General features: G+C 35.4%; 1 protein-coding gene across 12 annotated transcripts in view; it reads right to left on the minus strand.

The window, feature by feature from the left end:
• Window positions 1-23,769, minus strand: part of LOC6565056 (disintegrin and metalloproteinase domain-containing protein 12) — a 37,806-nt gene extending 14,037 nt beyond the window's left edge. For 4 of the 12 annotated variants that reach the window (XM_032738215.2, XM_032738214.2, XM_043216105.1 and 1 more), the window contains exons 1-18: window positions 17,832-18,545; window positions 14,628-14,678; window positions 14,241-14,389; window positions 13,722-13,778; window positions 13,167-13,240; window positions 12,970-13,042; window positions 12,558-12,704; window positions 12,200-12,490; window positions 11,952-12,121; window positions 11,679-11,848; window positions 11,219-11,382; window positions 10,594-10,758; window positions 10,382-10,526; window positions 10,134-10,305; window positions 9,696-9,815; window positions 9,351-9,528; window positions 9,042-9,192; window positions 4,845-4,983 (exon numbers count right to left, since the gene is read on the minus strand). In XM_032738215.2, the coding sequence (XP_032594106.1) occupies window positions 4,845-4,983; window positions 9,042-9,192; window positions 9,351-9,528; window positions 9,696-9,815; window positions 10,134-10,305; window positions 10,382-10,526; window positions 10,594-10,758; window positions 11,219-11,382; window positions 11,679-11,848; window positions 11,952-12,121; window positions 12,200-12,490; window positions 12,558-12,704; window positions 12,970-13,042; window positions 13,167-13,240; window positions 13,722-13,778; window positions 14,241-14,389; window positions 14,628-14,678; window positions 17,832-17,901 (2,486 nt within the window). In that variant the 5' untranslated portion in view covers window positions 17,902-18,545. Of the gene's footprint in view, window positions 1-4,844; window positions 4,984-7,853; window positions 7,960-9,041; window positions 9,193-9,350; window positions 9,529-9,695; window positions 9,816-10,133; window positions 10,306-10,381; window positions 10,527-10,593; window positions 10,759-11,218; window positions 11,383-11,678; window positions 11,849-11,951; window positions 12,122-12,199; window positions 12,491-12,557; window positions 12,705-12,969; window positions 13,043-13,166; window positions 13,241-13,721; window positions 13,779-14,240; window positions 14,390-14,627; window positions 14,679-17,831; window positions 18,546-18,702; window positions 18,907-23,016 lie in introns of those variants that run through there. The other 8 variants (XM_032738217.2, XM_043216107.1, XM_043216106.1 and 5 more) reach the window with 6 other exon arrangements.
• Window positions 23,770-24,221: the final 452 nt, after the last annotated feature.

Here is a 24,221-nt window from a genome sequence, read left to right on the forward strand (position 1 = left end):
TAAAGAATTTTGTTACACAAATTTAAATACAAATGAAAACAAATACATACCCACATACATAAGTGTACACATACATATGTACAGTATGCTTACATTAACATTGATTTTGTTTCATTTGATGATTATGTACAAATTTGTATTGTACTGCAAGCATGTATGTACTATATACATAGGTATGTAATTGCAAGACAAGTTGAATACATTGAATGTGCCGTTAAAAGACAAACATAATAAACACAAAACGAAAGCAAAAGGTATGTACATATGTAAATGCATTAACAATGAAGTCAATCTTAAATCAAAATTGATGACACATTGATGACAGAATTTTGCATAGGACAAAGAAGATGATTAGAAATTTGTTTTGGGCTAACACATCGTTAATGAAAGGCTTGTCAAAAACGTCAACGACATAACTCAAAATCATTAATAGACGCATTTAATTAGTAATTTTCACAGTATTCAATGGGATGGATTGATCTTTATGTATGCAGGTATGTAGAATATTAGCAATATGTAGGCGCGGACAGGGGCGGTTTTTGTTTGTTCGGAAGACATTCCATTGGCCTGACGCATACATACATACATACAAACATATCTACATACGAACACACAATGGTGCATGCCTGCATTCATACAGCATACATACAGACAGGTTGGATTTACATAGATGTACCCATATAATATGAACTGGATGGGATAAATAACATTTTCAATACTCATTAATAACAAGCATGAAATTAATTCCTCAGGCAGATAGCCCGAGACACATGAAGAGAAAGAGACACACACACAGAGAGAGAGAGAGAGAGAGAGAAACATAGAGAAAGACAGAGATAGAGACACAGACAGATAGAGAAAGGAAGAGCGACAAGCATGGATGAGACATAAATACAAACAGTAAGTAACAAAAAGAAAGTTGAAGGTCGAATGAAAGACGGGGGCGACGTGTATATTAGTAAGTATATTTACATGTACGTATATGTGTAAGTATATACATATATTGGCTGTTAAATATGCATGTTTGCATGTTGATATTGGTATCATCCCACTTTTGATTCAAGCAAATATAATAATACAGGTCTGATTAATTTTGCGATCAATGATCTTGAATTTAAAATTTAATTGCTACTTTTCGTTTAAGTTTCAATAAATCTCCAAATCAACAAATACTGAACAAATTGGAATACAGTTCCGATACTGTTAAATTTTAAAGCGAATTATACATTTAAATATATATATATATATATATATATATATATATATGTGCATATACATATACATATACATATACATATACATATACATATACATATACATATACATATACATATACATATACATATACATATACATATACATATACATATACATATACATATACATATACATATACATATACATATACATATACATATACATATACATATACATATACATATACATATACATATACATATACATATACATATACATATACATATACATATACATATACATATACATATACATATACATATACATATACATATACATATACATATACATATACATATACATATACATATACATATACATATACATATACATATACATATACATATACATATACATATACATATACATATACATATACATATACATATACATATACATATACATATACATATACATATACATATACATATACATATACATATACATATACATATACATATACATATACATATACATATACATATACATATACATATACATATACATATACATATACATATACATATACATATACATATACATATACATATATACATATTATGTATATTGGATGTACCTTTCTTGTATGCATGCATGCATTAAAAGACAGCGATGTTAGCGTTGAGCTTGCTGGAATGAGTGTGGCAAATGATTAAGTCAACAGCTTTTTGGTTTTAATTCCTGCCAGCAAAGGAACTGGAGTTGGGAAGTGTAAATTTGGGCATTTGGGACTGTGGCATGTGGCATGAGGCATGTGGTGTCCATGCCCATGCACATATATGTAAGTGCATGACATACTTACATACCTACAAAAACATACACTTGCATTGGGGTATCGAATCTCGATGCATATACAAAGATACACAAAGAAAGCATCGCTTTGCAAGTGCTGAATTGTTTCTATGTGTAAATTGTATACTAAAATACTGGTACATTTGCAAATAGCTCATGATGGCTGCTCATCGAAACATCGCTGGCTCTCTCAGCAGAAAGCACCACCATAACTCAAAGTCAGTTTCGTCTATGTTGGGCCCTAAGCGCAAAAAGAGATCTTCATTTGCCATTGGAGGCACACCAGATGCATGTGGCAATTGCTTCCCAACCTACATACAATATGATCTTCAGAGTATGCATTTAAATGCGTACTCCTTACTTTATTTATTTGGCTTTGGGCTGCAAGTAAGCGGGTGCCTTGTTACTTAGTTGTGCGTTTTGTAGATGTGTGTGTGGTGTTTGTGAGTGTTACTAAGTATCAATGATGTGGCATTGCTAATATGTAAGTACTTTGGCATATGCATTAGTTATATAGTATTTCGATCATGTAAGGTATTGTTTTTCATTTCTTCATTTTTTAATACTTTAGGAAGACTAAACTGAACAAAAGTAGTAATGAAAATAGTCAACAAGATCAGCGATCAGCGATCAGCGATCAGCGGTGCTCTGACCACAATTTCCATTTCTTGGCGCGGCCTTGTTCAAATCGTATGATTTTTACTCATTAACAATAATCAAAAATAATTGATACTAACACATTGAAATAAAAGACTATGTATTAAGTTGAACTTAAGTTGGAAATAAAATATAAATATGCATATGTTATTATTATGTACTTTAATATGTACTACAATAGCTCCCATTTAATTCTTTTGATAGTGTGTGATTATAATCCTTTGCCTAATTTAGAGGGGAATTTAAGTACTATGTGCGTACGTACACAAGTACATTCATGCAAATCTCTTTTTTGGGAATTTATCAAATTTGTATATATGTATGTGTGTCTTTAAACTACGATTGCAATACGAGAGAGGGAGAAGGAGCGCTAGAAGCGAATCAGTCATTGCAGGTGATAAAGCAAATATTTTGTATTCCTAAGCATAATACTTAAACCTGCTAAATCTAATAATAGATTCTGATATTTTAGTGTGTTCTTTTAAGCTTAAGTTGCTACTATAAATACATACTGATATTTTTGTTATACCCTTGTTGGTTTATATCCTTCTTATTTAAGTATCTTATGGTTATTTGTCTAGTCTTTAATTTGTTGTACTTTTATCAAAATTTAAAAAGATGCAAAGGCCTCCCTTTTAGAATATTAGTTATCACTTTTCAGTCAATTATTAACTATAGTTATAATTATGAAAAAAATATGTTGGCCAACTATTTAGCAGGTTAGCAGCAAAAGGGTTTATTGTAATACTTTTTTCTTGAATATCTCTCAGCTTCAGTTACTAATAATTACTTATCGATTATCCTTTAGTTTGACTTATGCCAGCTTGCTTGTGCTACTACTCAGGGCTAAGAATTTTGTAACTAATTATTCGTGTGTCATTATAGTTGGTTTTATTGCATTCAAAATAATCAAATATATCAATTTTAAAATAAAATGAAAAAGGAACCAATCAAAGGTCTGACTATTGTGTGGTGCTTATCCCCATCAGAAACGAACCGTGGATTTCTAGATGCAACATCTGAATGTAATGATGATGTGTGCCGCTGTACAGATAAAGTAATGTTGTGTTTGTATATGTCTGTACGTATGTATGCCCCATGCCCCATACCCCATGCATACATACGCACCTATATACATACATACATATGTACATGCATATGTAATTAGATACTACGATTACAATTGGTATACATACATATGTGTCATTCAACTAAAATTGAATAAATGTACATATACTCGTAAGTGTATCATTATGTAAAGAAGTATAGACTGACGTTAATATTCATGCAGGACTCTATGATAGGCATACATGCATATGTACATACACATCTGTTTTGTCATCATACAACTAGTATATACCCTTTTCTACGGGTTCATCGGAAATTTCTCAGTGGGCATTAGGCCCCTTGGTATGTACATCAGCATTTACATGTGTAGGGAATTGATAATTAATTGATGAATGGAATCCAACAAGCCATAAACCGGAATATATACTTGCTATGTATATATGTACATATGTATTTATGAATTATTTTTTACATATGCTCAACTATGTACATATGTATGTATGTATGATGTTTGGTTTTTAATTTAGTTAGTTTGGTTGACTAGTTTCAAATATTTTCAAATATGTACAAAAATATGAGCAAACGGTTATATGTAGAGCATGTGCAAGTCGGTGCAATGGCAATTACGCGTTCCTTAAATGGATTCAAACGAACCAAAAACAAAAATAACATGGGACAACGGTTATATCGATGTACATATGCATGTTTTTGCAATGGTCAATACATATGTACAAGCTTACACACACACACAAACATATATATGTATGCATGTAGCAGATACATACGTGCATATATACATTTGTATGCGTATTTTTTTTATGCACTAAATACTACGACTCATAAAGAGGGCAACATTTGGATAAAGAAAATGAATAAAATTCGAAACAGAACATATAAACAAAATATTGAGTTTTTTTTTTCGATTTTTGTTAGTGTTCTTTTGTAATTTTTGCATTGATTTTTCAGTTTTTTGTTTTCTTATTGTCGTTTTTTTTTTTTTTTTTTTTTTTGTAGTAGTAATTTGTATTTGTATTTAGAGCTGGCTTTTTCATTACTTCTTTTCAACTAACCTCAGACACAGGGAGAAGTTTCTATGTACTACAACTGACCTGTAGCACAATGCCATCAAGGTGAATGTTATAAAAACGAACCCTACAACTGACATTAGAACACCGACTAGGAACACTGTATTTGAGCCGTGGTAGTTCTCTATACGAGATATTTTAGCCATTTGATTTCACATGCGTGTGTGAGTGTGTGTGTGTGTGTCAGTGTGTGTGTGAGTGTGTGTGTGAGTGTGTGTTAATGTTTTTTGATGGGTAAGATTGTTAATGTGTGTATTTGTATTGATTGGATATAGATTTTATGCGATGCAAATATACACATATATATAGATATATATATATGTACATATGAACAATATTATGCATACGTCAAGGTGTACAGACAATATTTGTTTTCATTGTATTATAGAACATTTTTTATATTGGATTTGCATACGTTACGTTGTGATAAACCAGATGTTTGTTTTTGTAGTAGTTTTTGTTATTTTTTTATTTTTTTTTTTTATTTACACATATAAAGTTTTTTTTTAGTTGAAGTTGTTGGTTTCGTCGATATCAGTATTGCAGTTGGGTGGGTAGATCAGCCGAAAAAAAACAAGCAAACAAAAAACATTTGTACGTTTTCTTCTTTTTTTGAGAGAGATATCACAAAAATATTAGACCTCAGCACACAAGAAAAAGCAACTCGACATTTATGTGCATGAATTTGACAACTCTTACATGCATACATACATACATGCATATCTTTCATATATATGCATATACATATATGTATGTATGTGTGTATGGATATATATGTGTATATATATAGAATAAGTAAATATGCATATATATTCGAATATATATGAAAATACACATATATATGCATGTGCGCATTAGCCATATTGTGTGCAGTTGCTGGATTACCAACAAAAAAAGTATTCTGACCACAAAACGCATCGAATGAAGTCGAAATCAAACGATTCTCACAGTTGCGCCTCGAGTTAACACTTTGGTCACAGTTCAACTACTATATTTTTTAAGATTTTAATTTTATTTGGTTTCTTTGAATTTTTTAAATTTATTTATTTTTTTTTTTTTTGGCATTAGTTTTGTTTCTATTCTTTTAATTCGGCAGCACCCAGGCTATGACAATGGTAATCAAAACTACGGAACACTCTATAACAAGGGCAACACCTTCGAGCCACGCCCTCTTTTCGATGCCTAGCAAATATGTATGCCTCTTAAATGTAGTTTTAGTATAGGCATATGTACATATAAATATTTCTAGACAGGTTTTCATGTATAGTTGGATTGTTTACGTATGGACAAGAATCTTGGAAAATCGTTAAGATAATTTCTTCGAAATCTATGCATAAATATCAGATATTTTGTGTGGAGTAACTTTTTGGATCTTTGGAATGGAAAAATTCCAATTACGATTCGTAAGCTTTTAAAAACATTATTGGTATGCATATGTCTTTGTGTGTATGCTTGTCTTTCTGAGTGTGTATGTGTGTGTGTGTGTGTGTTGTGTGTGTTGTGTGTGTTGTGTGTGTTGTGTGAGTGTGTGTGTGTGTGTGTGTGTGTGTGTATGTTTCAGTGTGAGGAAGAAGAATTGGGCGGGTGTATCTACCTATATCGTATTGTCTGTGAATGTTATTGTGAATATGTGAATATACATACATATATGTGTACATGTATGTATGTATATATGTACAAGGTAATGCGAGTGTTTGTACATGTTTTGTATGTAGAACTGCCCAAAATATGCATATATAGTTTACAGAAACATACATATATACATACACGGCATTTGATATACGATATGTTTTAAATAAACACCGATTACTCATAGCATGATCCAGCGCGCAGAAATATAAGTACATCAAGTATTTAACAACACTAATTCAAACAGACATATACATACAGACATATACATACATACGCATATATATGTATGCAGCTATTAACACACATACATACATACATACATACATACTTACATACAAAGAAACTTGATGTCATTATGTATGTGGAGTCAAATCATAGACGTACACGCACAGCAACAAGAACAATTACACACACAATTATAAAATGTAACTTCAGTATTCAAACTATAAGTTAATGAAAAGCATAGGTACACATTTATATAAGTATATGAATATATGTACATACATACATATGTACGAACATATTATGCATATGCATAATAAACATAATATTCATATTTCACGCATACATTTAACCTGCCACATTCATTCAACTATAATTTGTAAGGCATACAAATAAAACTGGCAAAACATGAAATGAATGTAAAAATAATCATTTTCAACGAAATTCGCACACATAATGGCAGTGGCAGGTATGTAAGTATGTAAATACAAACATATGTACATATGTCTGTAAAATACTATATACAAACAAGCACATGCATACAGTCATACAGTACATACACGCACATACGGACACATACACAGGTATATGTTTGAAGAAGCGTGGCATATTTTAAAGCAGTTGGTCAGACATTTATCGAATCCTTAACAATAATATTTGCTGTACAACAAATGCAAGCTGAGGGAACTTCCATTCCATAAATGTAAAAGAGAGAGAGAGAGAGAGAGAGAGAGAGCGCGATAACATGAGTGGTGGAGAGGGACAGAGACAGAAATAGAGAGATGTGAGTGAGTGAGTCAAGAAGAGAGAGAGAGAGAGAGAGAGAGAGAGAGAGCGATAGAAAGAGTAAGCGAGAGAGTGTTAAATGAATTGCTCTGTCTGACCGATAGCTTTAAGCATGCAGCATACACATTAGATTAACATAAGCCACAAGTCAGTCGGTGACTCTTTGGTGAATGCGTGAGTCCGACTTTTGAAACTACAGCTATTATGGTGGATACTATTGTAATTGTACTACTTAAGCCTGTATTCATTGCGTATGCGTGTACACGTATACATATGTATGCATTTGTGTGCGTGTATGTGTATAGGTGAGCGCATGATCGGTGTGACCGATTGTTGACTTGCTTAGTACTCTACCTGTAGCAAACGGCCAGTGTTGCAAAACTAATGAAGACACATTTGACGATAACTGTTAAAATGATGACCATGGTTAATGTGCTGATCCTATTTTGGTCAGAGGTGCCTGGAAATGGTGGTTTCATTTTATTTCATTTTAATTTTCTTTCGTTTTGATTGTTGTTTTTCCAAATTATTGTTTTGTATGTAACAAATTGTTCTGAAATCTGAATACTACTTAAAAAAAAAAAAAAAGGAAACACTTAAATTGAATATGCATGAATTGCCTACTTAATGTTTAACTAAAATATATTGTATAATTAAGACAAACAATAATTAATATGCCTAACTTATTAGTAACAAATTGAACACAAGATTAAACTAACGAGTCAAATTGATTTCAAAAACAATATCAGACTAAATTTAAAGAAATCATTTCTTGAAGTTACAAATATACTTTCTTTTATCTTCACGAATCAAGGAATTTTTGTGTTATTTTTCTTTTTCGTAAATTAAGTGAATAGAGAAACAAAACTGCAACAAAAATTATATATATTTAGTTTCAGTTGTAGCTTTCAGATCCAGAACATTTGCGATTAATTGATTGATCAAACAGGAATCAGCATGCACGCAATGTGAGTCTGATTCTGGAAATATTGAATGGTATGATCTGATCGTGGAACTCGTGTTGGTTTAACAAATCGAATATTGAATCCTTGATGAATTGAGTTTGTGATTTGATGTTTTATGACCCGCTATGGCTATATAACTATAGTTGTTGAACTATTATATTTTCTGTATCTAAATAGCTGAATCTAAGATCATTGCATAATGCGTAATGCGATTCAATTCGTATTTACGAGCGTTCCGCCTAACAAGACTAGCAATCGATGTAATTACCATTGTCATACGAGTAATCGAAACAGTTATGTATACCGATGGTATCGAATTGCAATCAAATCAATTATCAATCTGTTCGAGAGACCGTGTGAGTTCGCTATTTGGGTTCGGTTGTGGCAGTTGTTAGTACCGTTAGTACCGGTGCGTAACTGATGCCCCTCCATAACGCCGGATTGGCTAAGTTAATTAATATTAAATTAAGTTAATTCTAATGTGGTTAGATTCGATTAGCATGTGTTCCAATATCAATATCATCAAAATGAAGCCACGTTGAGTAGCCGCTGACCTCGGCCCACACCCATTTCTTACCATATGGAGTTTCTTTCTTCTCCATTTTGATTGTATTCTCCGGCGTTGGCAATGCTTCCGTTGGCAGTGGCGTCGTCAGCAGCACAACCGTACTGCAATCCGTTCCGCCCCAGCCCATATCGCAAAAGCAACGATTTGCGTTGGTACAGAACTGCCAAAGAATGGGATATTCATGAGAGGATGGATATATGTATAAAAAAAAAAAAAATACAAAAAAAAATATATAAGTGGATATTCAGGTGGTTGAATAGCTGTTGTTATTGTTTTTGAGTTGTTTTGTATGAATGTGCTCCACTTTTTTGTACTTACACCGCGCTCTGAGCATTCTTGACCCTGCTTATTTGTTGGGCACTTGGTTTGATCCACATGCGGAAAGAGACTGACGCATGTTTGGTTAAGGCAAATCAAATTATCGCCGCATGGCGTTCCATCCTTGACCAGTCCATGCTCCGGATAGCTATTTGAGCCCACTTGTCCGCTGGTTGCTCTGCAATATTCATATCCATTATATACGTTAATGTGCATCAATTCTGAAAAGCATCAAAAGCAAATCCCTGCCCACACCCCCTCCTCCTCCTCCTCTTTCGCCCCCCATAGCACAGACACACACACACACACACAACGAGAGGTGCAGTAGTAGTAGTCGTTACGCACTTGCATTCGTATTCCTGCCCCTTGATAGAGATAATTGTACGCGAGTAAAGCTGGTCAATCCCATCGTTAACTGGCTGCCGTTCGCCCTCCTTGCACTGCAGCGTGCCGCATTGTACATTCCTGTGTGTTAAGAGAAAAAATGCAAATGCAGGAATGAATATGAATAGCCATTAAATGAGAGATGAATTTCCAAATGTAATTTATGTTGTGCATGGGTATTCAGTATGAACAATTTCAAAAAGATAAAATGAAAAAATCACATTTTTGAATTATGCAAATACTTGATGAGGAAGCAAACTTGTTTCGATTGCCAATTAAAAAGTACATAAAACTGAAACTATTCACTGCTGCATACGCATATCATAACAAGCAAACAATATCTGGCATATCGGCGCCATTTGTAATAATGTGTAGTACCGGCGAGGGACTCTTACTTACTCTGGCTCACATTTGATGTAGTGCTCGTTGGCGTCGCGACCACAGTGACCGTTAATGGAACCCTTTGAGTTGAACTGTTCGTAGCATTGACGATCAGCTGCAAAGCCGCCGTAGCCCCAAATAGCCTCACATTGTAGGGTAAGAGTTGGGCAATAGCCCTGGAAACAATAGCCTATCGAAGATGTACAGTCATAAGTCATAAGTCATAAGTCATCAGCATTGGTTTCTGACAGTCATCCATCACTCACCTGATATACCCGACTTGCTCAGGCCGCAGGGAGAGCCGTTCTTCTTGTAGATGTCACTGGGGCATTGGCCCACCTCCCCATCGCAATACTCGGGCAAATCGCATTCATTGTGAGAGTCGCGGCATACGTAATCCTTGGGTCGCAGCTGGCGTAAACACAATTGTGTTAAAGTCAAAAGCAATCACATTTTCCACTTTTCACATTCCACTTACTCGGCATTGGTCGCAGCAGGCGCCACTGGCGCACTGTGCTTCCGACTTCAGCTTACATGTGATGCCATCGCAGCAGGGATCTAATGCGCATTCCTCGAACGTGCCACAATCGCATTCCTCATCCTCCTCGATGACTTTGTTGCCACAGTTCCGACGCAGCTCAATCTGTAAGTGACATAAATAATTTGTTGCTAGTTACACTTTCTTATCTTTAACAATTATTTCTTGTTTCGAAAAGTACTGAAAATCATTTATTTTTCATTCGTAATTCTTCCCCTGCCAAAGTAGATGGGGAATTCCACTTGACGCAGCAGGTGGGCTATTTTTATTTATAATAAAATAATTTGATTCAAAGTTTTAGCACAATTCCTTCGTGATTACTTTTGAATTATCAATTACATCAAATTCATTTATTTTACTTTGAACTTGAAGCTAGGTAAATGTTGTTTTATGTTAGGAGTTCTTTAATAAAGCATTGCTATTTGGTGTGCTATCTGTCGGTGCTGATGCAGTTACTTGCCACTGGGTTCACAGTACAAGCAACCGCAATGACAGCAGGAATTCTATTGTGTATTGATTGGGCGGAGAAGTGGCGAGGGGAGGAGGAGGGGGGCATGTATCTCACCTCGTTGGGCTTGTTGAGCAAACAAAGCCCATGGCCTGTGCGCAATGCGTCAATGTAATCCTTTTTGCTGCATTCGGAGAACTTGTATGGCTGCACATTTTCCTGGCCGACTATTGACTGCGCCATAATGCAACCATGCCAGTCCCTGCAGAAACATTCCTCACCTGCGTTAAATTGCAAGAGAAAAAAAAATCAATTTAATGCACTGCACATAAATGATACGGCTTGATATGAAAAGCTGAGGCAAATAGTTCAGCATACAAATTACATGTTTTTTTAATAATACGAGTATTTCATAACTCGTTCAATGTTATTATGTATGATTAAATCATCAAAATCATCAAATAATTTAAAACTGATCAAATTATTGTGATTGTATTTATAATTGGTCAATTTGCAGATACAAAATACATGGGTATTTATTATAATCTAAATAATATATCAATTAGAATGTACTTACGGCCATCATCGTGGCCCATCCCAATATTGTGCCCAATCATATGCGCCATTGTGCCAGCCAAAAGGTGCGGCTCATACACATTGACATCGACACTGATGCCAACGGCACGGGGTGTGCAGACTGTCTCGGGTACGGCCATGCCGGCCTCGCCACCGGCAAATGTTTCTCCGCTGTGAAATCAAATTAAAAGTACGTGAGTGGGCATATGTGGGCACATATATATATATATATATATATATATATATATGTGTGTGTGTGTGTGTGTGTACGTACGTTAGTAGCTGTGTCGTATCCCGTTCGATTTGAAATAGATTTCTTGAGGTGTAGTCATTAAAGTTGGAAATGGCCTTGCTAATGTCCTTGCTGCCATCAATGGCCGCCTGGTTCTTGCCCCACGTCTCAATGTACACCACCGAAACGCGTGTATTCAGCGTACGAAAGTACTAAACAGATTGGCATTGGCCAAGTTAAAACACAATATATATATATATACAAGTACCTGTAGCTATCGATATACTCACCAAATCCGCTATATTGGCCACCTGTATGGCATCGTGGATGACTTCGGCGCGCGTGCTACCATTACGTTTCTCGAACATGGCCTTGTCGACTATGATGGCCGTTTCAATGTATTTGGTCGCCTCGCGCACATCCCGCTTATAACGGCCAGCACCATTGGGATGTATCTCGTCAACAACGCCCGCCGACAAGTGTTTAGTGCGTCGCGATAAACGCCACGAGTCCAAATTTCCAGAGTTTGCACAACCCTTGTTCGCCTTGGTGCGTGCTTCGAAAATCACATGCGGATGTTTCTGCATATATTAAAAGCGCTGATGAATATAACCGGCAGAGCTTATGATATTGGAGCGGTCAGCTTACCGACAGATCACCGCCGTAAAAGGGATGTATGACAAAGGTCTCGTTGCCAATGTGTATGACGCCGCTGACGCCGTTGCAAGTATGAAAGGCAGCACTGGCACCAGGATAATCCTTGACTGTACCATGATAGTAACAGTGTTCGATGTCCTGGAAAAAAAAAGACAAATCATTTGCTACTCTTGTAATCACAGAAAAGTTGACCGCTTAAAACTTCTACAATATTTGTATGTATAATAAAAAGAATTTTGTCAGAAAATTATCAATCCCCATTGAAAGAAACTTTTCTATAAATGGATGTTAAATAAAATATATCTATCTCTGTAGAGAGATGCCTCTCAATGAATTTTTCTCCAGCTACAGCAAATAAAGTTGCTTATTGATCACTTAAAAATGATATGTAACTAATACTTACATGTCGGTTGCCATCCACCAGGTATCCACCGACGTGATAGTGTTTCTGTTGTATGTTAGGTGAGAGTAGTTGTCTATAAAGAGACACAGCAATACAGCAAGTCAAGTGTGAAACAATAAATACATCATCAACAGAAACTTTGAACTTATTCGGCTAATTAAAAACTGCCCAAATAATCAAGGTTTTTTTATACTTACGAATTTAATTCCAAATCCAATCGGAATTTGTGATTAAATGCCTTGATAAGCAGTGAGGTACGATGAAAATGTTTCTGAAATTAAGGGAGAATAATTAGACAATTCTTAACAGTGTCACAATATGTGCAAATTCCACAAGCCTGAATTGAGCCTAATTTGTATCTTTTGGTTTCGCGAAATTGAATCTTAACATTTTGACTTAAATAAAAAATAATACAAAGATTAAGTATACACAAATGTTTGTTGGTAAATCAAAAAAAGGCATAATTATTCAATAGACACATAAAAAAAGTCTAGTTATTTTATGTACACAATATGTATGTTATACTTCAGCAAAAAATATTCGTTGCGTATTAATTAATCTTAATATCTTATGCATTAACACAATTTGCTTTGGATTACTTGAAAATTAGCAATCTGAAAGCTTATGCAACTTAAGAATACTTTGAGATCCCATCAAACTCTTAAGAAATATTCAAAGTCGATTTTGAACTGGAGCAGATTAAGTTGAAATTCTAATTTTGTACTTTTATAGATACTTATTTTCATTCTCACCTTTGTTCTGCCTCTGCTAAAAACGCTGTCATCGTGTGGACGTGGGCGTTGTCCCGGCTAAAAAATAAACAAATTGAAATGTTTTGAACGGTTATTAATGAACGAGCAAATAATTAAGTAGCTAAACACATAAGGCAGTTGAGACAGAGGCAGAAGTCATCTTTTAGTCAAAATCGGCGAGTTCACTGGCATAATACAATCGATTACACAGAGCACGAGAACTTGTAAGAATAGTCAAATATTAAACATCGATAGAAAGTCAGTGGTTGCAATTAAGTTTTAAAATGAAGAAAATTATGGATTTTAGGCAATGAGTATGAATGGAATTTGTTTTTCAATATTTAAACGTGAAAATCTATATGTGTAGCAGTATGGAGTATGTGGGGGGCGTGGGGTGGTGGATACGAAGGCGAAAACAATGAGACAAACAATAGCACGTCTAAATGAAAATAAGTGTGAACATACCATTGTATTTGTTTCGATTTTTCTAGTATTTCTCTTATGCAAATCTTTGCGTACCTTTGGGGGACTAACTTCACGCGTCGAAATTCCCATCTTTTCGTGATGACGCAGCTGTACAGGATAAATAATTTGATAATAATGTCCACCGATACGACGCACAAGTTCCTGATTTTGTCGATACTCTTTGAGCAGGCGTTCCACTTCACCTGAAACGACGAATTATATAAGCACCGATGCATATCGCTCTTTCACTTATACATAAATATGAAAAACATTTTGCGAGCTCAACAACATTGTTTTTAGCATCGAATCTAAAAAGAATCGCCCATTATTCAAGTCAAGATATTTTTCGATCTCCATATATAGGATAAACATTATCATTTGCATATCAATAAATTATGTGGGTAATCAAGCATATTTTATAAATTTACTGAATATACATACCAACAGGACTTTCTTCATTCCAAAATGAATCATCGAGGGTATAATCAGCTTCTGTAAAAGAAATGCAAAACATATAATACATAAATACATATAACACTATTACTAAAAAAAAAAATCATTCAAAATATTGATAGACGCGCGAATCAATTCAAAATGAATATAAAAAGAGTAATGAAAATTCCATGTATTTTAAGCAAATTAGATAAATATCAGTCCGGCGACTGCATTATCGTGTATTACAATTTTTAAGCTTTAAATAAAGTGCCAAACTTCAATAATTAAACTTATAGGATCACTGCTCTAGTCAGTCTATATTAATAATAACTCCATTCTACAAAATACAAAATAGATTAAGTTTTACTTAATCCTTAGAAGGTTTAAATTCTGAATGATTGATCGTTTACAACTATTGAAGAAGTCTCACAGATGTGTGGTATATCTCATTATTGAAATGGCATTCTTAGCTTTAGTAGCTATTACTTTAGTTATTGACTAAAATGAGTCACTGAGCAATCTACTTAATATATTTTTGTGTCCACAACTAAACTTCCGATTGTTGTTTCTGACCACATACCGTTTCAGAATCCAAACGCTTTGCCAAATTTCGTATACGACGGTAAAGCGTAGGAATTCTAAAACAATACAATAGTCACGGTAAACTACTATCCTTTAAATCATTCTATTATTTATGTGACTATTAATTTCGGTTATGATCTTCAAACAAAAGCACCCAAATTTGTAATACATACAATTATACTATAGTAAAAGATTTCATCATAAAAAAAAAAAACAAGAGCAGAATATTGTTACTACAATGTTGTAACAAAATAGAAATATAATAACATTAGCAAAGAAATATAAAAACAATAATTATAATGATTGTCATCTAGAGTATTGATATCGAAGCTTTTGAGTAATTGAATTACTCTGATTGCAACAGCCATGCACCACTCCTGGGAATACCAACTAAAATAGTAACTAGCGTTTGACGTTATATTGAAAATTGGGAAAATAGTGAATATATATATATATGTTAGTCAATCGGTAATCAGTTATTGAGCAGCCGCGAAAGCACGCTATTAACATTATCTGTTTAAAGGAAGGTAGTCAAGCTTAGAAGCCGGAATATTTTGTTTTCTGGCTTGGGTCCGAAAATATCCAACTGCTTAAGTCATCACTTAAGCATGATATGCGGGGAATCAAAATGAAGGATCTCTATGATTTTAAAAATATAAGATTAAATTGAATCTAACACACAATCCCGTTAAGTCAAATAATGCTCACAATCAACAATTGTAAGCAACATTTGAACAACAATTTCAAACTCATTAAATTATATTCATAAATGTAACATGTTTATATACAAACATATATATCTGCATATGTATATATATATATACATATATGTGTGTATATATATTGATTGATTAACCTCAGAAGCCATGCGGATATAGTCAAGTTCATCTGTCTCATCTGCCCCATCTCAGCGACTAAAGCTAATTGAGAATATTAATCAATCCAATAAACTAAAATCAATCAAATCAAATACATCATTCAGATTTGGTAGAGGCACCATAACAAACTATTGAGCATTTAGATCGATTAAGAAACAGTGAAGTTGTTAACGAAATATATTTATACAATATATAAATCTATTAACAAATCCAACCATTGGCAAACAAGTATTTTCTATTATATAATTCACATTTAATAAGTTTCAAAAATTGAAAATTCATTTGCATGTTTTGTATTCATGAGATTATTAAGTTCAAATTTGTTTAAAACTTTAAAATGATGTGAAGTGGCTATGGTCTCCGCTCGATCCCCTATGGGGAAAATTATGCGAAAATTATTTTTCGCAATTTGAACTTGTTTATTCAACTGTACCTTTGCCAACGGCTAGGTAACTTAACGTTTCAACTCCCTGGCATCACATAAACATTGTTAAGTGACTTAAGGCTCAATTCACGGTTGGCATCAGTCTAGCGAAAGCTCGAATAAAAAATGAAGCAAGTTGAGTTATTTGCCTGCCAGGTTGAACAGATAAGAAATATATATTCACAATGGAATACTCTTCAAACCGGACGCGTCGCTGCACTGAATCAACGTCAGTATTGACTGTCTATGTGTCTATACTGTAATTTTGCTGGGTACGCATAAAAAAAAGAACTTGCGTTGTATTTGCACAATGTGTTTATACTGAATATCTGCATTGTTGCACGACGAGTCGCAGTCATTCCACGTCATACCACACCCAATCATATATTTGGGTCAAATCTCACAATATGAGCATCACTCAAAAGCAAATCATGACTGCAACTTCGTGATAGCTTGGTTGGCATGTGTAGTAAAAAATAAATAAAAATATTATACCAACAGTTGAGTGTTGTGCTGCACAGAAACGATATCTGAATATGTGTTTTATGGCTTTAAATGAGTCATGCTGTTGCCTCAGTCAAATTTATTTCAAATTTATATGTCTCAAATTGTCATCAATCCTAATGAAGCATCCAATTTCTTGTGAAAGCCAACTATTTATGACTTGATTGCAATCTGTGCAGTCTAAATCCAAACTAATCCTTAGGGATACGCACAAAAGAATTTATTGCATATATTAACAATTTAACTAGCCAAGGATTTCTTAGCTTAGCACCCATATAATAAATGTTCAATGCAGACTCTTGCACATTTATGGTTTACATGCCGAGTGGTCGACTATGTCGAACCTGATGAACAGCGTACGGAAACCCATGATGATTTAGTGAAGCTACTTACACGAAAGCTTTGTGTTGCACTCGTTCCGATTAAATAATAATATTTATACGTATTACGGCAACGGAGCAAATAGTAAATAGCAAATCCTCAATACAAATACTGACAAAACAAGAAGTCTGTTTCTGCCACTGAACTTAAGTCGCAATCGATGTGAATAATTTCGATGAATTTATGAAATTTACAATCATTTTTATTAATTGTATAATTTGAACTAAGTCCACAAAAATACACAATACCCAACAACCGAAAAGCATATTGATTAAAATGGAAATACATGAAATCTACTCCTCATGAAACTGTGACGAACATCAAACCGCCCTAGCCATGAATAATGTAGAATATTGAATATTGTAATATTGAATTTACTAAGAACGCACATTAGGATTTAACGTGCGAAGAATACATAAAGGTAGCATTTTGTGTACTTACCACCAGCGGCGTGGACCAATTCACAAAGCTGGACTATGATGATGACCACATAAGCGATTGTATACCACATGACGGCGGTTGCACTGACGTGGACGTAAGTTTGGGCGTTGGCTTTGGCACTCTACCGACCAAAGGGAACTTCTCTGAACGCCTTCTGGTACGTTTTTTTTTTTTTGTTGGTTGACACGTCTAATAAAATTTTTCACTCACATACGATTGTCACAATTGCTAAGAAGCTTCACAGAATTTATCGTTCTAATTGCTGGCGCTAATTCTGCTAATTGTGTGCCTTGTCTTTAACTTGATCTAAAAGCTAAAGCTGTTGCAGTTGCTGTTGCTGTTGCTGTTGCTGTCGCTGTGACTGAGGCAGAGATTGTGTTGTATGGCAGTGGGGGGCAAGCGGGACTAGATGTGGCCAGGCTGACGTCAGTGTGCAGGTCGAGTCGATATTGGGGCATCATTTCGCGCTGCACAATGCACTTGCTGCCCCGCTTCGCTGCGACTAATTTGTCGCCCACTTTCTTGCGCACTTCCTTATAAATGACTTTTTTATTTCTTGTTTGAGTTTCACAAAAATAAATTCACTTTTTTTACTCTTGTCACAAAAAAAAAATCGTGTTTTGTTGTCCGTTCCACCAAAAACTTGTCAAAATCGCCCGCCGCCGTGGGCAAATCGTGAAAACTCGATGCAATTATTTATAATATGAAATTGACCTGTAACGAAAAAGAGAATATATACATATATAAATATAGAAGATTCGATTGCTTGGTTAAATAATTTAGTATAATGATAAAATACCAATATCGATTCAATACAATACAAATATATCAAATATAATATTTATTTTCTACAAATGGCATGTTCGCTTACAATGCAAATTGGCTTGAGTAGATTTGAGAACACCAGCAACTCGCACATTGAGCAGTGAACATCATTTTAAATGAACCGATAATTATACAAATACTGCATACAAAATGATGTGTAAGTTACGTATGCGTACATTATGCTCATATATGTAAATGTGTCTGCTATCTGGATTGGATTGTCCCGGCTAAACGCGCTATCCAATCACTGCACCACAACTAAGCAATCGGCGCCTCCCGAACCAACTACTGATGCTCGTCGATGAAGCTCGCCTTGCCGCCAGAGCAGCTTCTGCACAGTGGGCCATTGCCCGAGCATGGCATATGCCTCAGTGTAACTTTCCCAGCGAACGGCCAAGCAACAACAACATGTATTGAGTAAATATCTCACTATGCACACTACACACTAGAGTTTAATTATGGTTCGAAACTGTGCCGATTCAGTAGTTTTTAATAGACTAACAAATTTGAATTTACCTCACTCATAGGCATTGACTTGCATTCAATGGATTATTAAAATTTAATTAGGGGATTCGAAATTTATTGATCAATGTGTAAATTGTCATTTGATTGCACCCACTGTCAGCCCCCTAATTAGCCAAGGGCAGTAATAAAGGGGTCTTAGTTAAATCACAGCCACAAATGCAATGCCATGCCTGAATTGCTTAAATAATTAATTGAGGCGACCCCCATGACGACGAATGGATAAGCGGCTAGCCGGCCAATGATGTTGAGGGGGTTGGGAATATAAACAAATCGTGTCGCGAATGTCCCTGAATAATGCTCTATGTCAATTAGTGAGTACAATTTCTATTTTCTCAATTCATTCCATTGTTGTGGGGCTACCTTACATTAGCTCGTTACCGATCATATCTGTTTGGTGCCATAGGAACAATCGGTCGATTTAAAACCATATTGTGCACAATATTTTTTATGAATTTTTTTGCTTGTGTTCCAGTTACTGTGAAACGTTAAATCTGTGAACTCTTCAAAGATTATTATAATTACATTTGCATAAATTATTGTTGTTAAACAAAAGCCTCTATCTTAGCCAAGATTCACTTATTTCAGTACTTTGCATAGCAAATTATAAGTCAAGTTCAAGTTTCCAATCCTAATTAATCTTCTCATTCGCTTTGGTAAGTGAATATTCCAGCGAAATAACAATTTGGTCATGTTCATTTCTTATAAGACTGTTTAATTGGAAATCTAGTTATATCTAAATCTAAATCTACATTTTTAAATGTTAGATATTCTTTATAATCAAATATTTCCAAGTCAGCCAGCTTTGATCAAAATTGGTTTGTCTCAAGTAACACTTGAATAAATGAGCCTCGAGCTGAAAGCATAGATATCGTTTTACGGAGGTCTGACTTTGATGAAAGTAGTATATAGTAAATGAGAATGAGAATATTTGATGTAAACTCATGCAAATGGGATAACTAAGTTTTTATCCTATTTGGCTCAGAAGCTGTAGCACAAGTATATAATAGGTCATCAAACAATCGGGAAATTGCTGTCTAATGCAGAAGTTAGTTTGAAAATTTGATTACGGCGTCACTCTGACCACCACCGGCGGACACACAGATAATCCACATTGGCGTCTAACAGCCACCCTGTTAATGACAACCGCCGCAGCAATTTAAAATGGGAGCACCAACTTGCCACAGCTTCAATCGTGTGGCTGCATAATCACATGGCATTTTCTGCCAGCGCCATTGTGCTGAAACGGTCATTGTTTTGGACAAGCCAGGGACTATCTATCTTTGCATTGCATAGGCCCATCGCTCAATAAACCGCAACTTGACGATGATGTGGGGCATACAACCAGCGAGTGTACGTTGGCGAGCACGCCTCTTGCCTGTGTGTATGTATTTGTATACATGCCAACCACTGACTGTAAAACTGTTCTGGTTTTCACTTAGCTGCTAGCTGATTTTTGGCGAACATTTATGTCTGACCTTTCATGGGATTTGCAACCACAGCAATGTGGTTTTGAATCGCTTTAGACATTTGGCCAACTATCCACACAACATTTCAAACAACTTTTATGTTTTGCTGGCTTTGCTTTGTCGAACATTTTTTTAATAACATTCCCAGTGTTCGTAGTTCAACAGGACCAATATACTTATTTTCCCAGGCATTGGAAAGACTTAAGCATGCTTTTAAAGCATTCAACGTCTAGGGTAGAGTACAATAAACCCAAACTTACTAAATATATGGAAAAATTCCAAACAAAACACGGAGCCTGGACTCAAGAATCGTCTGGCAATAATTCATTATTCGGAGCACATAGCAAATTTCTCTGTCTCTCTCCCTCACTTCCTCCCTCTCTCTCTCTCTCCCTGTATGCCGCCATGCAGACGTAGAAGTAGCTGCTGTCGGGGGGCGGCCCGGACGTTCATCAGGCGCCGCTTGCTGTTTACCGATTACCATGAGAATGCACACACACACACACACACACACACAAACACATACACACACCGTGGATACAAGATGCGAAAATTATGCTCAAGGCTTACATCCCATACTTGGACCAGAGTAACAAAGCTAACAGTGAGCAGGCAGCTGACAAACCCAGACGCAACTGAGAGTTTGCTCTCAGTGATTTTTTGCTCTCGCAGCGTTAATTTCTCTCACCAAAAACAGCATCGAAAAACTGTAGCCAAAATGTGCGCTATATGAAATAACCGAGCAGCCGACATCGACGCATGCCCAATCTTCGCTGGCCGAAAACGCGCCCAAACTTTAGGGCCTTGGGGAATCTGGAAGCTGGCCAGGCAACAAAACAAAGTTGACGCTGTTACGTCGTTTCTGCCCAGATGATAGTGATGAGGACTGCTGCATTCAATATCCAATTAACTAAAATGCCACCCCATTACCGCACCATGCAGACCAGGGCAAATCCCCTAATCTAATCTACGACGGACAAATGGCCCGACGGGCGAAAAACAATTTTCGTATCACGATTGTCAGTCATGCGCAGCTGACGCTGCCTTCGACCCCGCCCCCTTTTGCCGACGAGACTCTATAAAAAAAAACTTTCAGGCATTTTTGTAGCATATAAAATGCTTAAAAGTTTTTCCCATCAAGTATTTTAAATATAAATATATACATATATATATATATATATATATATATATATATATTATTTTATAAATTTATAAATTTGGCTCTATTTTTTATATATTTTTTTTTTTATATTATATCTATACAGATTTTTTCATTTAACTATTATTAATATAATGCACAAAGATAAGCTAATATGAATATATCACTGTATCCATAAACATACCCAAGTCCACTAACGGATAAAATATATATATATATATATAGATATACATATTTGTTTACAGTAAAGAATTAAAAGATTGTTTAAAAAAGCCCAAAATTATATTTGAAAGAACTAAGGCCATCTACTATAAAATATTATAGACTACGAACTTTTTCTACGCGTAAGAAAGAAACTTTTTAACGCATTAAAATAAACAATTTGAAAATTTTCGAATCGTGTGCAAACATTTGATGCGTTGGCACGCAAATTAACTAAAATATGTGTGACAAGTTACTGTGTGTATGGCTAGTTACAGATTGCCACCGATTTCGGCAGTTTACAATTGCAAAAAACTAATGCTATTCTTGGAATTTAAGGTAAATTGTGACAATGAATACAAAGACAAAGATATATGCTCAAAAACCAATTTGATAAATTGAACATCTTTGAGTAAGCTGTGTGCATAGAACAATTATAAATAAGCTCTATGCATAGAATTTAATTTGAACTGTTTCAATCAAAAATTGTATATACCTATACACATTACCATACATAAAGCATTGTCTAACAAATTAACCAAAAAAAAAAAGGTGCACATATATAAGAAAAAATGTGAAAGAATGCAGCGCCTGTAAGCATGCAACGCTTTTTGTCCATTTGTTTGTTGACCCGGACAACCCAAAGCGTAGCATGTGTGTATACACACACACATACACATATGTATGCATGTATGCATGCATGTATGTATGTATGTATGTATGTAAGTATGTATGTACATTCGTACGTCTAAAAGCATGCGAGTACTTGTGTCCGTGGTCTTTTACATATGTGTGTTCCTCTGTGTGTGTCTGCCTCTGTGTGTGTGCGCCTCTGTGTGTGTGTGGCTGTATGTGTGTAGGTGTTTGCGTGTGGGATTGTATATGTGTGTGTGTGTGTGTGTGTGGGTCTGTGTGCCAAAGCAATTGCTAATGCCCATTGCTCTTGGTACTAGGCACCAGTACAATTAGAGATTCATTTTATGATAGTTATAATATATTAGTTAGTTACCTATCCCTTTTGTCCGCAATTGATGTCCCTGGGTTTATTTAATATATACTTTTTAATTATTGTTTAGAATTTATTTATAATTTATTGCACGTAGCTAGTAAATTACTTAGTAGCGCTGTCGTTTGTTTTTAGCATTTGACTATTCGCTTTCAGATTTGAAGATTTGTTTGGAGCACACTTAACTACATGAACACTTTTTGTTTGTCATTTAAGAGCAAACGGTAAAAAAAAATGGCAAAAAATCTTTTATAAAATATTTTTCTATCGTATTAAAGGTGCAGTTTTTTTTCCCCCGATTGCTTAATGAGTGGGTTGGTTGCTTGATTGAATGCGCCTGCTCACCGAATCGCAATTATGTGTAATCGCAAAATTTTATCTTTGTTTGCTTGTCATTTTTTTTCTTTTTTTTTTCTTTCTTATTATCCAAGGACCATCTGTAGTTGTGTGTGTGTGTGTGTGTTTGCCTTTAATTGAATTGGTGTCTCCTGTGCTGTTGCCGTTGCTTGTATTTATTTGTCTGAGTGTGTGTGTGTGTGTGTTTTTTTTTTTATATATATTTATTTTTCTTTTTTTGATTTGCTTTTTTGCTGATTCTGACTCCGGTTGTGGCTGTGGATGCGGCCGTTGACAGTGGCTATACTCTGGCACTATTATGTTATGGTTGCTGTTGGCGGTGCTATAGCTGTCGTCACTGATTTCCCGTTGCCACTTTCCGCGATTGCAAACAACGTTCTAAAGCGCTCGCATACGTCTGCAGTCTGCAGGACATGAGCACGCGACATAGGCACGGCACACGTCCAAAATCACCCGAGTTCGAGCAACATCGTCAACAACGACGCAGTCGCATATGCATACGAGCGTTACGCTCAGCACTTGCCAATTTGGCAATGAACAATTGAGCATTCTGGAGCCGGCTTCAGTTTGGAGTCTGAGCCACCAGCATCGCAGTTTTGCTCAATGTTGTCTCTCAACATATAAGCTCTCTCTCTCTCTGTCTCTCTCTCTCTCTCTCTCTCTCTGTATCTGCTCGCTCTCTGCACCTCTTTTGTTATTGTTGGTGCTTTTCTTTGGTCGTATTCAGCCAAAGCCCCGTGTAGTTGTAAGTGCCTCGTGGTGGTCTCTTATTAAGCGCGTTGCTGACTGTAAATTTGCGGCATCTCTATCTCATTTGGACTCTGTATCTCATACTCTCGGTGGGTTCTGAG

The sequence above is a fragment of the Drosophila grimshawi genome, unplaced genomic scaffold (genome assembly GCF_018153295.1).
Source record: "Drosophila grimshawi isolate 15287-2541.00 unplaced genomic scaffold, ASM1815329v1 contig_848, whole genome shotgun sequence".
Classification (NCBI taxonomy): domain Eukaryota; kingdom Metazoa; phylum Arthropoda; class Insecta; order Diptera; family Drosophilidae; genus Drosophila; species Drosophila grimshawi.